This window comes from Mercenaria mercenaria, chromosome 11 (assembly GCF_021730395.1).
Source record: "Mercenaria mercenaria strain notata chromosome 11, MADL_Memer_1, whole genome shotgun sequence".
Classification (NCBI taxonomy): Eukaryota; Metazoa; Mollusca; class Bivalvia; order Venerida; family Veneridae; genus Mercenaria; species Mercenaria mercenaria.
Genome location: NC_069371.1, coordinates 60,020,039 through 60,035,766, shown reverse-complemented (window position 1 = coordinate 60,035,766; position 15,728 = coordinate 60,020,039). Strand labels below are relative to the sequence as shown.

Here is a 15,728-nt window from a genome sequence, read left to right as displayed (position 1 = left end):
ACGTGTACGTTATAGTACGATTCTCCTCGGAAAGCTATATGCTTTCAATAAGATTTACGTCAAATGTAGGGTAGAATTAGTCACTCGCAAACGTAAACGTATTTCATTTTGAAATAGTCTTACGTACTTTGAGAAACTTCCTTGAAGTTCGCATATTTATTTATTATTATTATACCAGATTTCTATAGCGCCCTTTTCACGATAAACACGTTCAAAGGCGCTTTACATATAGCAAACGCAGCCACACAGTGGGCGAAATTCATCCTCTACTAGTACTGCCACGGAGTGATCTGACCAGAGGGACAGAGTGAGATAAAGCCCCCAGAACAGATAGAGAGAAATCCTTTTTAGGTACAGACTTTTCCGGCTAACTTAGCCTTGCTCTTTGCGAATAGACAGTCTGGTTCTTCAAGCCGGTGTATAGCACCGATACACGCGAAGCCGTCTTTCCTGGAAGAACCAGTACAGGCCTCTACCTTTTCGTTATCTTCCCTTTTCGTGTAAAGTTAAAACAGATAACTGAATAGCATTTAGAGAGACGACTTGTTCTATCTGTATCATGTATTTGGTTGTGCAATAGGTCTTATATAACTATGAACAGAGTGGCAAATACCTACTTATATACGCTATATTTTCATGTAATAACAGTGACGGCATTTGATTACAAACAGTTGTTTCATTTACAATGTAATCAAACTTCAAATAATGCAGATATCAAATAATCACGATTTATATGCATATTAGATAATAAATGTGTAACCTGTAATTTCAAAACACTATCTGATATAATTATAACACATGATAGTCAAATCACGTTTGCTGGAGAACATGTAAGCGCAGTAAAACCAAACACACCAACTTTCTATTCCAAGAAGGTCGATTTAAGTGAAAAATAATATGAAGTTGCATCAAAATATGTTAAAATGGTATTATTTAATTATACTGTATTAACGTTACGGTACTGGAATGACTTTTACGACATATTTCTGTAAATGACATAAACAGTATTCTGAAAGGATTAATCTGACCGAGGTCAACATGTGTTTATTTTTGCAAATATTTGATACTTATATTTTCTTCTTTCTGAGTTTTTGTTCAAAGACAGTCAAACATTGTATACGAAACTGTGAAAAAGGACATATTCATTTCAAATCTCATCTTTAGCCATGTAGCTTAAAAGTTTTGATCAAAAGGTTATTTTGCCAGTAATCTAGAACGTCCACTTTCTACATATGTAGTATCTGAGATGCTTTGGAGGGAGGGGAATTAAATCGCAAATGGGCTTCACATCTTTACTATATCTATAGAAGCATTTTACTCGGGAAAGGAAACGTCTCTACGTCGCCAATAGGTTACGATTCATAAATTCAAATTATTTTCTCTGCACCACTGTGTATTTGGAACAGCACTCGGTAAGTAGAATTTTCGGCGATTGTAACCGTTCCTGAAAAAATGCCGAGAGTGACATCTGGCGTCATTCTCTACCAAGATTCTAATTACTGTTATTATTTCATTGATTGTGTCTTAGTTGGTGGCACAATGAATGTCATTAAAGAGCAACATTTGGCACGGATTAAACATAGCTTTAAACATGTAGACAATAATGTTTACAAAGAAGAAAAGAACTGTTCTATACGTTTTACATATTATAACACCCTACATTGAAATATCGTTCTGAATACTACATTCATCAACAGACTTGTGTTTAGGTTAATGAAGTATGCATAAGAATTAAATTGATATTCGCAGCTCAAATACGTATAAACTTGAAGAGATTGGCATTTTCTTCTATAATTGCTAGTAGTTAACTTACCCTCATAAAAGGTTCACATATTAATTTAGTTGCGCCCTCACTTTTTGTCAGAAGTGTCTGGACTGTGTTAAGGTACACCTGTTCAGTAACCCACTTGTAATTATCCCAGGTCTTTATAATGTTTTCAAAAATACCTAATGCAAGTTCTTCGGCATCTTCTACATTTTGCAAAAACTACTCAAAGTATATTATCAATGTTGTGAATTTCTACATACATACCACTTTTGATAGTAACTGGTCATATTCGCTAAGTTTATTCTGTTAATTTTACATATTTGAAAGAAAATATCAATCGAACGTTTCCTTTCGATATAAATACTTATTACGTATATAGATTTGGCAGAATATACAAGACTTACAGTTATGGTTATGACATACATATATTATCTAGGATGCCAACGATTGGTTTTGATATTTTCTCAAGTCAGTTAAAGTATACTTGTCTTTTATGCTACATGTAGGTGGTCAAAGTTCTCGGGTGATCGTTAAAGAAAAATAAGGTCTATTTAGCAAAATCATTTGGAAACAGGGAAGGCAACCGTGCAAAATTATAGCAGACTCGGTTTGATTGAGTGTGAACATTAGAGGCAATGAAATGAAATGTGCTACACTTCTCACGCCCCCGCCCCCCCCCCCCCGCCCCACCCCACTTGCACCAATTTAAGTAGAATTATATTGTGCATAATGTCCATATAAATATCACCTTTAAATGAGAGTTTATGTATAATAAACATTTTATTCAAACATTTCACACTAACAGATCACGTCACAACATTATTTCTCGACACACTTAAAGATATTTAGTGACAGGCTATTGCTACAAGTACAGAATGTGTTTATCAGTAATTTACTTCTTATTACAGGAAACTGTGCATAAGTATACCGGTGTGACGTTTGTGAACGGGTGACTATACAAAGTAGAACAGTGTTATAAAAAGCACTTGATCATAAAGTGAAAGTGAAATGCCTCACGATTTACAAAACAATTTATGTTTTAAGCAGGTAAAAACGTGCATAAAAACACTAGAATTAAAGCACAAAAAGTGACCTTCATCTTCAAATGTGTAAGAAAGAGGCCCTTCGACATAAAATGTTTTCACTTCTCAACTAACGATCGACTGGACGGTAAATATTTTGTAACGGAGGGCTCTTGAAGATGCATTTAAAGTCCATTTGTTTGGTGTGTTGTTTTACAAAAAAAAAATGGACGAGAGTGTCCATTTTAAACGATGTATGAAACTGTAACTAAGATTTCCATTTATTGTATTTTGCTGCCTTTCTCAAAAGTATTTTAATACAGAGCATCTCTGCCAGTTTCCCATAGTTTTGTCAGCGGGAGTCTGTGTGTATTTCAACAGCTCTAGGGTTAAGGCTTTTAAGACTACAACTAATGCTACGATTTATTTACGACCATATCATATTTAGGATTAACATGCCTGTATTAAATAATTTTTAATCGGTTGTAAAAGCCCATAGAAGTTTATTTTTATTTGTTGTAGACTTGCCGGTTAAAAATAAATGGGCCGTTCTATGAGAAAACTGCATTGGTGACACAAAATTGAGATAACAAAATCTTCATGAAGATTCAAATCTGAAAATTTGAAGTAATTATCTTCACTACTTAAAGAGTTAATGATTTTAAGTAAGTAGGCATTTTAAGACTTGACATTAAGAAGAGTCATGAAAGCGTGCATGGCGTGTATATTTTAAGTCATTAATGCAACAAATTTTGCATCTTACTTGCTAAACGTCATACGTTTGAATATTAAGGAACAGTTTAAAATGATTTTACTAAAAAATAACTTAATCGTATATTTTTGGTTTCATCACAATCCTTTTATCTACATACCTCTTTATTCTCATGGTGTATGTGTGCTTTGGAATTTCCGTTGCCATGACAACACACAAATAACATTTATTTGTAAAATATGGTAGAATTTGATTATAAAATCTTTGTTTCTTGTTTCTGCATGAACATAAGAAAAACAATGATTTCCAGTATTATGCAATAATTATATCATGTTACTAATAATGGTTTTCTCATGGCCATAATTTTTTTAATAAAGACGGTGTTTATATTATTAATGAAAAGTCCATAAATCTTAAAACTTAGTATTCTTCATGTTGAGAATGTGATTACAAAACAACAAAAGGTTAATACTATTTTAACAGTATACAATTTGCCATTAGAACGTGAAACACTACAATTTAGATGAATTTTGATATACTTAAGCATTGGTGGCAAGGAATAGCCGTAAACGTTATCTATGCACAAAAAGTGCTGTAATTTCTATTGTTTAATGTATTTTATAGTCATTATTTCAGTACATTGCTTTTAGGAACAAAAAGTGAATATTTGCAGTGTATATGTTAATTGTTCGTTAAGGGATAACATTTTGTCTGGTATGGTTCGGCCTCGTACAGCTATCAAAAGTATCGAGCCAGACTAGCCCAGGATAGGACAGGCCAGGCCAGAAAGCAGAATGTGCCTGCATTTTGATATTCAAAGGGAGAACAGTAAGAAACAAATACAGTCTTCTGGGAAAATTCGTGTTTGTTATTCAGCAAAAGAAATCACGAGGATATAAGAAATGAATGTATGAATTTATTTTAAATATTTTTACAACATGACATAGTGTACAGGAAAATGGAGATCAGAGTTTAAGCTTCTGTCGTTTTGTAATACAAATTCATTTGGAGTGAGAACCAAACATGACATCAATCAATTGTGAAATTTTCTTCAAGTTAATATGACATTTTAATTAAATAAGACATATATGTAATAAAATCGGGTTATTTTACATGTTGTCATTACATTTCGGAAAATTCGGGACTATTTTCTTAAGCAAATCAAACGTGGTCCTTTGTACACAAAAATCATTTTTGTAGCTAAGTTAACAATGACCTGTGGCGTCTTTCATTTCTCATTTATGTAGAGAAGTTAAAGGTAATCTGAGATGTTTTCGTCCATTCGTAGTAAAGGTGGCAATAACTTGTTAAGAACCAGTCAGTATTTGTGCAGAATTCATGCACACTTATGAAACGCCTGAAGCATATATACTTTCCTCTTTATCATTGTTGCATTAACAAACCATATTATTCATTGTTATTTTTCAATCAAATGCTTGATATTCCCGTTTTCAACAAATTATATAAATAATGTTATGTACACACTTTACAACATGTATTCCGTCTGATTCAGAGGTACTTGTAAATTTCTTCATCATCTTGCAAGAACTAAACACAACTCATGAATTTTAATATAATAATTATATCCAATTTCCATAAAAAGTCTGTTGTCCGCCCACATATTCTACAAGAAATGATAGTAATACTGTAATAACAACCAGAGATATATTTCATTTGATTTTGCAAGCACATCAGTTAGCAAAAATAGAAATATTCTGCTTTTATTCATGACTGTGTTAATAATACAAAGAGCAAATAAGCCGTAGTGTACATAAAATGTAAGCTGATTAACTGACCAGCGTTCATTTATGACGTAGAGTTTCACCTATTTAGAAACACATCAGGTGCTGTTTTGACTTGCTTCGATGTAGATTGTGCCTTAGATTAAACAATAAGTGACACAAGAGACCCAAATGGGCATAAATCGCTCATATGAAGAAAAACTTAACCACCTGACCTTGCTTCTGACTAGGTTTGATGAAAAGTTATTCGGAGCTGATTTCTTATATTTTGCTGTCGCGCACCTAAAATGCATAACAATCAGAAGAAATCATTTAAAGGTATTTCTATTTAAACTCTTGTGACCCATAAAAGGGCCACATTGCCCCTATTTGAACAAGTTTGGCATAAAACTTTGAAATGATGTTATAGACCAAGTTTGATGAAGATCCATCAAGTGGTTCATGAGCAGAAACACTTTTGATTTTAAACTCTAGTGGCCCCTAAAGGTGCAAAGTGCCATCATTTGAACAAACATGTTAAATGACCTTATAATGATGCTCCAGACAAAATTTGATGAAGACCCAGCAACCAGTTCATGAGAAGAAGTTATTTAAACATATTTCTGTTTTAACTATAGCATCCTATAAAAGAAGTCAAGTGTCTCAATTTGAACAAATTTGTTAAAGGAAATAATAATGATGCTACAAATAAATTTTGATGAAGATCCATCAAGCGGGTTAGGAGAAGTTATTTAAAGGTATTTCTATTTTATCTCTAGCGGGCCCTAAAGGGAGCCAAGCGACCCTGCCCCCCCCCCCCTCCATTGAACACATTTCAGAGAGGACACTAACTAAGTTTTATGAAGATCCATTTAGCGGTTCATAATAAGTAGTCTTTAAAAGGTATTTCTATTTTTAGCCCTAGCAGCCCCTAAAAAGAGCCAACCGCCCCCATTTTAATCTTGTTCATCTAACTGTTCATGAGAAGAAGTTGTTTAAAGGTAATTTCAGTTCCAGCGGCCCCTTAACGGGGAAAAGTGCCCCCTTTTGAATGAAACTGGGACAAGACCTCATGCTGGTGCTACAGGCCAAGTTTGATGTAGATCCATTCTATCTTTAGCTCTGGTGGTCCCTGAAAAGGGCCAACGTGAACCCTTTGAAAAAGCCTTGATAGAGGTCCATGCCACAATTTGGTATAATTCTGACAAGTAGTTTAAGAGGAGATGTTTAAGTAAAAATGTTGACGACGGACGCCGGACCATCCATCTATGTTAATGGCTCATCCTGAACAATGTTCAGGTGAGCTAAAAAGATTGTGTAAAACTTTACAAAAACAACTGTTGCTATCAATATTAATTAAAATGAAATACTTCGAGAGAAACATCATCATTTCAATTTTTAAACAGATAGCAATTGATATTTAAAATGAAAAACCAGTTTTGTTTAAATAGATATTTTAACGTGAAGAATACAAAGCACCGATAAATTCCATATTTCAATAGTGTGCCTAACGCTTTTGAATTTTTTTACGTATATGGTATCGACAAGTCAAGTATTTCATAAATAAAAGCTTCCTTAAATGTACGGGTTCACGAGCTAATTAATAAAAACCATTTAAGAAACGACACACATCTTGAGGCGTGAAGTGTTAATACCTTTATCCACACAACATTCCTGCACGAACGTAGATTAGCACCAATAACACTTGACATCTAAAAATCAATATAATTATGTGTGTTAAAAACACTCAAATGATAAATACATTGCATAAAGCTACACGAGAGTGCTGTTAAGAAACAAAAATCGAATTTAATAACAATATTTTTTCAAACTAGTAGACCAACAGAATAAATACCGTGTTATTGTAAATACATTTGTATACTGAAATGAAAAAGAAACGCATAACTAAATTCATTTAAGTATATATTTCATAAAGAATAGTGTTTTAATTAAAACTGTTGACTTCATTTTATTCCAAATTCATTTTTAAAGAAATTCTCAAAATTTCAATATCACAAAAAGCAAAAGCAATGCACAATGTCTGAGGCATGTGGTTCCACTCCTGCTGTAAAGCAGCCGTCGGTTCCTGGACGTTATTGGGAACGTGACGTCGTGACCGAACCCGTTTGTCAAGTGTTCCATAGGTGTTCTATGGGGGAAAGGTCAGGGCTGTAAAGTGGCCAATCAAGCGGAATCACGTTGTTCTGGGCTGAGAAGTCGCGGCAAACTGGAGCGACATGCGGCCTGGCATTATCTTGTTGAAATGTCAGATTGTGCTGCTGCCTATTAAACGGAACCACGCACTGACGGAGAATTCTGTCTCTGTACTGAATGGCGTTTAAGTTTCCGTTGACCATAATTAGATGCGTTTTGAATCCATGGGCAATGCCGCCCCACACCATTACCGAGCCGCCACCAAATCTGTCATTTTCCATGACGCAAGCGTCCGTGAATCGTTCGCCCCGACGTCGATAAAGGCGTTTACGTCCGTCAGCACGGTGAAGAGTGAACCGCGACTCGTCACTAAACAGGGCTTGTCTCTATCGGCGCATAGGAAACTGACGAAGGCTGTATCGTCGCAACCAGTTCATCCTGTTCTGACGTCTTCTCTGCGTTAGTTGTTGTCCAACGTAAGTTCGTCTGGCGTACAAGCCTACTTCCTTCAAACGATTTCGCACAGTTTTGGGATGAATCCTGTTGTTGTGACGTCCTGGCGTGCTTGCTGCTGTTTCCACCGCCGTCCTGAAACGGTAACGCAGATGTGCCAAACGTATCGCACGATCTTGACGTCTGGTTGTCTTACGGGGACGTCCACTTCAAGGTCTGTCCACTAACCGCCCCGTCGCACGTAAACGTTGCCGAAGTCGGCTGACGGTTGACTGGGCAACACCAAGCCGCCTTACGACGCATGACTGTGAGAAACCTTGAATTAACAAGTCAACTGCACGTCCTCTGTTTCTTTCGGGTAGCCGTGGCATTTCACGACGTTACGTATCCAAACAAATTTTTATGGAATTAAACCAAACACGTAAAGAATCTGTCCGATATGATTTTTCACTGTGTAAAGGCCGCGGCTCACGAATTGCACGTGAAGAGGGTGAAAAGTACTAATCAGCGAATCAGGTGCGAAATTATGACGGTTCAGTGTCTTCGACATGTTGTTACAATTTGTGTACACGATATTAGTCTATGGGCAAATTTTAATTTGTTTGTTATTGGTACTTAAAATTTATGCAAAATTAAAACCTATGCGTTTCTTTTTCCTTTCAGTATAGTTATAAATGGTACTTCTTGTATTCCTAAGCTTTTGGTAGCATCGACACAAGCAGGTCATATGCAAATTTTCCTGCTTTCAGTTCTGGGAAAGAATCTAGATGCAACTGCAGGTATCTTCTCACTGAACAAAAGACGACCCTTTTATGTTCAAGCTTAATAGAAAGTTCCCAGCACCGGGTGCGGTTTTAACCATACTAAGAGAGAATTAAGCTAAAGTATAATTCACATAATTTCGCAGTACTTCAAAATTTCAAAGTTTTCTATCGATAACTTTGTGAAATCGTCTAGATTATTCAAAGATTTAATACAAACGTGTCATATTTTCGTTCTACTTAACATATGTTGTGCTGTTGTTTCATAAGAAGATGTGTGAATCTTGATTAAAGTGGCTAAAGTCTTAACAGTTCAATTTTAGTTTTAATTTCGATGACTTACATTGTGGTCCATGCTGAGCCGATCAGAGAAGGCGAGTTACTTGAGGCGGTCGATGTCCTTGTTGCTATGCTTGTAGTTGCATAAGCACAAGCATATTTACTAGCCAGCTCTAGTTTCTGAAAAAGGAAATTGTGTGTAATTCTAATGTTTTTGTAGTTAGACAATTAAAAAGTATATACTTCCTTGCCTCTTCCTTTGTTATTTCAAAATATAACTTAGTTATGTTGTAGCCATATGTTTGTATCCGTCCTAAGTAATTACAGAAAAGTATTTCATAACTGAGTAAACGCATACGGTATTTAGCAAGGCATACCTGCAAGTATGCATATTAAGAATAAAATTTAAGGCTAGGCTTCTGTGGCCGAGTGATTAAGGTCTCTGATTTCGAGTAACTTGCCCCTCACCGATGATGAATTCTTCATGTGAGGAACCCATCCAGCTGGCTTACAGAAGGTTCTATGATGAAATAATGCACGGCTGGACACCAGGAGTCTTCCTCAACCATCAAAGCTGAAAAGTCGCCATATGATCTATAATTGTGTCGATGCAACGTTAAACCCAATAAAACAAAACAAACAAACACATTAAAGACATAATAAGAACGGATGTTCCTGCGTCATCAATTCCATCAAATAAATGTTTGAACTACAAAGTATTGCGAAAAGAAAAAGTGTTGGTGATTACTGAAGATAGCATATTCAAAAATAAATTTGACTTACGTATAAAACTACGTCATTGGTTTTGGCCTGTTCGCCATAGGCTGTTAAGGAGTCAACATTTGAATTGGTCAAGCACCGTAAGGTTATTTCTGTTTCACTGAAAACAAGATTTAAAACTTTGTTTCATAAAAACAAAATCCGAGCTTTCTAACATTTCTGATCAAATTCGTTTTGGAATCATATATTTTGCATTTGGTAATATCTTTTGTAATTGTTTAGATATCCCGAGCTTAGCCCCACCCCAACCCTCAACTACTTTTTCAAAATAACTGCCACTTTCAAAATCTGTGACCTTCAAAATGGTTGGTTAACAATGAACCTTTGGGCTACTTCAGATAATAATTATTTGTATTTGGTTTTCCACAAAATTACAGTAATACACAGCTGCAGAGTTAGCTATAACATTATTCCTGGAATGGACAAGTATTATTCTCCATATGAACTGTCAATTTCTCACATATTAAATGGATCAGGACATAGCCTTCTGATGTAAAACACTGACTGATATGCATTGTGTAAATACTACAGAAGAACTTAATTCACTACATTTGAACCACATTATCTTTCAGATCTTCTAAACAGGGATATAATTTATCACTCAGCAGTTTTTAGCCAGCTTGGCTCGTAACTTCCAAAGTAAAGGAGCCAGCCTGGAACTTAAGGGCCCATCTATGCGACAAATTACATCGAACTATGAGTAATAGAAAAACATATTGTTTAAATTGTGAATAATGCATAAATATGCTGTAACCAATAAAATAATTTTGTATTTAGGAAGGTGACCGGATGCCTAGTCTCTGTCCAAACCGTCTTGTAACTGAACGCCTAGTCTATCCTCTAGGAGGTCTCTACGTGTCCGGTAATCAATTTGTTTATGAATTGTGTAATACAACTGTTTGCTTTTTATGTAAATTTACAAGAGTTTTTGTGTGTGTGTGTGTTTTACATGTCATGCCTTCTGCTACCGTTGCGAGTGTTAGGGACTCGTCTGGCGGGAATAACTTTTATTTACGCTGTCCTGTGACTTTGGAACATGTTGGGGGTAAGAGTGAGGTTAGGTGTGAACCATAGACCGGTAAGCTTCCCAGTGGTTTGCCACTGACCGTTCCAAGGCGGTTCTCCACTGTGTTCCTTTGTTCCTTTTGTCCTCGTATGTTTGTGTCTGTGTGTTTGTCTATGTGTGTCAGTCTTGTGCACGTTCGTATGCTGTGGGTTGTGCTTTGGGGAGGATGCGTTTTTGGAAAACATAGCTTTACATGTTGGATATTTATCCTTGCTTTTTGACACATCTACCACACATCAATAACATTGGAACGCTTTTAAAAGCAAAAGGAATTCATTTATAATCCGATGCATTTTAACACAAATATTGATAGATCTAGTTTGTAACTTATCATGTAAAATATGATACAATAATTTCATTGAAATATACTTAATTGATGAACAAATTGATTACCGGACGCCTAGAAAGCCTACTGGCGTGCTAGGCGTCTGGTTACTGGAAGGCTAGACACTTCTTCACAATTATAAGCGATTTTGATAAACCTTTTATCAGTTTACATCATGAAACAAAATAACCTTCACAATTATGCTTTATTTATGCATCAGCTAGTTCAACAGTATTTCAAAATTAACAGATAATAGCTCGGATTCTTTACTTGAACTGACTCGTTTTTTGTTTTGTATGTAACTGACAATTCCCCCCATACATGAACCAGAGGTGGAGGACAAATGATTTCAGACAATTTGCCTTCATACTTTCTGAAACATACTGTGATTAGTAAGTGATACATGTTTATACACATCAAAGCTTATACTTGTATAACACATCTACAGTATTATTTCTAAACTGATGAGACGACGACATAATTATTACAGAAACTCTAAACAGTTTATTTTCGCGACAGTTAAACAAAATATTTAGACTATTCTATATCATCAAACCTTTTGAAGTCTCCTTGGTCAACTGTGTATGTAAGTTTCAAAGTACCATTGCCGTCAACCCAAAACCGGGCTGTGCCCTGGTATCCAAGATCGTAAAACAGTTCTCTTGGAATGCCTTGACGTATCATGCAGACCTAGAGAAATTATATGTCTTCTCAGTCACAAGAAAAGTAAATATAAAGGATTGTAAAGTACTGACTGTGAAAGGTGTTTTCAGTAATTTAAGTTTATATTTCAGCAATAAGTTACTTTAAGGCATTTTCTCGAGAGTGATACTTATGGGTAGAAATGATACAAAGTAAGTGGTGTTATTTTATAACCTCTTTGATTTACAGTTTGCTAAGAAGAGCAGTCCATTTCTTCCAAAACCCAAAGATATATTCAGATCGAGTACTTTGGAAGCTGGGAATTTTATTTAAGTTTGAAATTAGATAGGTCAAAATGCACTTCATGGATATATTGAGTGTCATCATCTCCATAAGTGCAAACTTTGATGTAGGTTGATTTAAAATAAGGCACTCTTGGATGAAACTTTTTTGGGGCAAAAATTTGATTCTAACAATTTCTGCTAAAGTCCGAATGTACATTTATGAAACCGAGAACTAAGATATTTTACATGTGGTCGTATATCGGCGGGAAAACTCAGACAGCGTTCAGGAAAAGTAAAAGAGGCAAGTCGAACCAAATGAGTAGACACTTTTCATTTAAGCGCATCTTCCTTCGTGTAAATCGATTGGCTAAGAGTAAAGGCCAATTCAGATATTAAACATGCGAAACCCCGGATCGTTAAATCATGAAAAGAAAAGATGCCGTTTCGGCAGTGCCATCCAATTACGTGACATCATTTATTTATTGATACATTTCACACTTTATATATACCAATTGAAAAGGAGCTACAAGTCGAAACATGGATCAAAAATAAAAATCTTTTGTTTGTGAGGATGTTCATAAAATATATATATATTATGATGTATCGAAGGAAACTGAATGAAACTTTGCTATCCGTTATCAGAGTTAAAGTGACATCACGAACACATGTGTGTGACGAATCGTTAAATATAGAAACTGACCACTCCTATCTAATTGATGACACAGCCATCTATATTTATTCTGTTGTTATGTATGTAAAATACTTTTACTTAGGTCGTATTTGCAAAGTAATGACTGTGACGCGCAAACACCGTTCATATAAGAAGTTCGCACCTAAAATGTGCTTATCAGGTTCTTGAGATAGGCACTTTATTGGAAATTCTATATCGCCTTTTAAAATGCTAAGCCCGAACGAATATACACTTCAGCTTATGACAAAACAACTTCTAACTAAATATAATATAGCATTTTTAATTTCAGACATAAAACGTCCTTCAGTGGGGGGTAACTGTACAGCATCAAGATTAAACATATGGTGGAATGTAGGCCATGAGATAGTTAGGTAGCTATCGTGATACTTAAAATATTATCATGATAAAGCGGTTTTTCTGAAATATGATTATCTTAATAGTTGAAAGTGGAAATATTATTACGATAATTTAGATTATTATCTCGATACTCTTTGTACAAGATATGCATCTCGATACTTTCAGAACTTATCTTGATATCTCGAATATTTTGGAAAAAAAAAATTGTGATAAATTTTTCAGAAAAATGCACAACTTTGATGGAAAGTTTAGGATACTATCGTGATAGCTACAAAACATCTCGTGGAAGTTTCGAACATTAACGCGAAATTGTTTCGCGCTTAAAAAATCTAAAGAAATGAATAATTTAAAGTATCTACAAAATTATCGTTTACTGTTGTAATGTTTCAGAAAAATGAACATATTTCCTGGAAAGTTCACAATATTATCATGGTAGCTACCTAGCTCTCTTGTGGCAGAAACATGGCACCATATAAACACTTACAGAGACATTCTGACAATAGAATCTGTGATATGACGAATAATTTGAATAATATGAGAACGGAGAGCATGGATTCCAAGAGTAATACTCGTTCCCTGCCGTATTTGTTTCATTACTGAACCTACAAAATAGAAAACTCAGTTTTAAAAGTAAATTCATCAATGACTTGTGAAAGTTTGAAAACTATTTGCTACCCAGAGTAACAGATTAAGATTATTTTCAGTAGATAATATATGACAACCGATTCTATAATATAATGATTTTGATATTTTGAGTTTACTTTGGAAAATGGAGACATCGTTTTGCTCCTTAATATCATGTCAGTTTGTTGAACAGAATATCAGCTAAGTTAAAAGTCTTCACCTTACTTTATGTTGTCCTACTAATCATACGACGACTGTAATATAAAGTAATTTTCGAAAAGATGAATCTCCATTGCTTAATGCGAGTTTTAACTTACTTTGGTTTCCCATCTTTTCTGTCTAGAGCGTGAAGATTCACGACAGCTCCGTTATCGTACTTACACGAACATTCGTCGATTTTCGCGCATTGACCATTTGGTACGGGGTCTGGTACCGGGTCTGATGCTATAATAAGTTCCGTTACAACTACGAGACTCAGTACCGTTAAAGCACGAGCACTCTGTCCAAACATTTTGAATTTACTTTTTTTACAACAAAACGTGTAAGTCTATGATTGATTTTCAAATAGTAGCATAAAATATTTCTTATTTAAAATGCACGTCCAAGTAATCTAGTAGTCAGATAATTCAGCAACTGAAACAAAACAAACACAATAGACAAACCCCGTAATCTAACTGATATATATACCCATATATATATATCATCACACATTTAACTGATACTGACAAAGCAAACAATCAAAGTTAGATAATATACCAGTATGCACTAGATTAAACGTTCTAAATGTGTCCTTTCCAGTTGTTTGTACTGTTAAATAAAGGTTAAAAACAAGGTGATTCTGACGAGTTCTAAGCACTGTAGAGACTGAAACATCTTTGAAGTCTGTCAATACGATACATATACTGGTTTCTGCCGGTATCGTGCGCGAAAGTATAAACTAAATATGTAGAAAGTCATTCTAAAGTGATAGTCGGGCAGAATGATTGAGATGTAAATGACAGATCTATATATTTATTTTTATAAAACAACAACTAAAAGAATTTCATTTGACGTCGGTACACCAATACGTGAGACGCAGACGTCAGCTTGGTTTCGATGACGAAAATATTTTGTTTTATGTATCACATTGTCAAACTATAAACTCATCGTCCATGCAGTTAGGTTCATCCATATCTACTTGAGAGAACAAACCCAAGAAACAGGTGCATTTTCCCCCACAACCCGCTCTCATCATTTTCGTATAATATCACCAGCTTTTCAAAATGTAAACAAATGATCAACGACTACCGGTCAGGGTAGCCACCTTCCGGACAGAACTTTCTACGGATTTATATAGAGTTTTAGTAGCTTTATCCACTCAACATCATGGTTATTGAACATTGATTTGTCACTATTCTGTTGTTATTTGAGGACTTCTCAAGCAATAACTAACAACAGCATATAAGCAATAGCATTTTATTCCAGGTCAACACTTCAACATACAAACAAGTTATGCCAAAGGTATCAAACAAAATTTTATATCAATAGTATAAATTAGTGACAGAAAAGGCCGCATGATATCAGGCCCACTGACTGACGAGCAAGCAAGCGCATGTTTTCATCAATAAATTGACTAAAATAGCAACTGCGGACTTGTGAAACTAGAAATTACGCTACGTAGTAATGGGCAAAACCTAGTTCACACTGTAAAAGGACCTATCTGTTAACCGACATAGCGGTAACACGCTGAAAACTGACCTAGCTGTTAACAGACGACCAAGCGGTTAACAGACTTCAAATTGACATAGCGGTTAACACACTTTAACCGACTTAGCGATTAACACACTTTAACCGACCTAGCTGTTAACACACTTTAAACCGACCTAGCGGTTAACACAATTTAACTGATCTAGCGGTTAACACACTAAAGTGTTAACTGAGCTAGCGGTTAGCATCACTTTAACAACAGACAAGCAACCAATGGTTCCATATATTGTCAACCAACCTAGCGGAATACATCACTATAACAACAACCTACAACCATCAGAATATTGTAACATTAAATCTGACTTATCCTACAAGAACATGCGCCTGCCTGCTCGCCCAGTCA

The 15,728-nt window shown here is 35.3% G+C and overlaps 1 protein-coding gene across 1 annotated transcript; it reads right to left on the bottom strand.

Annotated features, from left to right (window-relative positions):
* Nucleotides 1-4,398: 4,398 nt before the first annotated feature.
* LOC128546604 (uncharacterized) lies at nucleotides 4,399-14,309 on the bottom strand. The gene is made up of 7 exons (XM_053517525.1): nucleotides 13,957-14,309; nucleotides 13,500-13,617; nucleotides 11,598-11,731; nucleotides 9,654-9,750; nucleotides 8,935-9,050; nucleotides 6,879-6,935; nucleotides 4,399-5,126 (listed from the first exon to the last, which is right to left on the bottom strand). Exons 1-6 carry the CDS (start codon nucleotides 14,148-14,150, stop codon nucleotides 6,881-6,883), a joined length of 714 nt encoding a protein of 237 aa, XP_053373500.1. The 5' UTR covers nucleotides 14,151-14,309; the 3' UTR covers nucleotides 4,399-5,126; nucleotides 6,879-6,880.
* Between the last annotated feature and the right edge of the window lie 1,419 nt (nucleotides 14,310-15,728).

Excerpts from the sequence above, each read along its gene's own strand:
- LOC128546604 (XM_053517525.1), bottom strand. The coding sequence starts at position 14,150 with ATGTTTGGACAGAGTGCTCGTGCTTTAACGGTACTGAGTCTCGTAGTT. Across the intron at positions 9,051-9,653 it reads CCAATGACGTAGTTTTATAC|AAACTAGAGCTGGCTAGTAA; the intron begins GTAAGTCAAATT and ends TTCCTTTTTCAG. Across the intron at positions 6,936-8,934 it reads GGCTCAGCATGGACCACAAT|ATGTCAAGTGTTATTGGTGC; the intron begins GTAAGTCATCGA and ends ATTGATTTTTAG.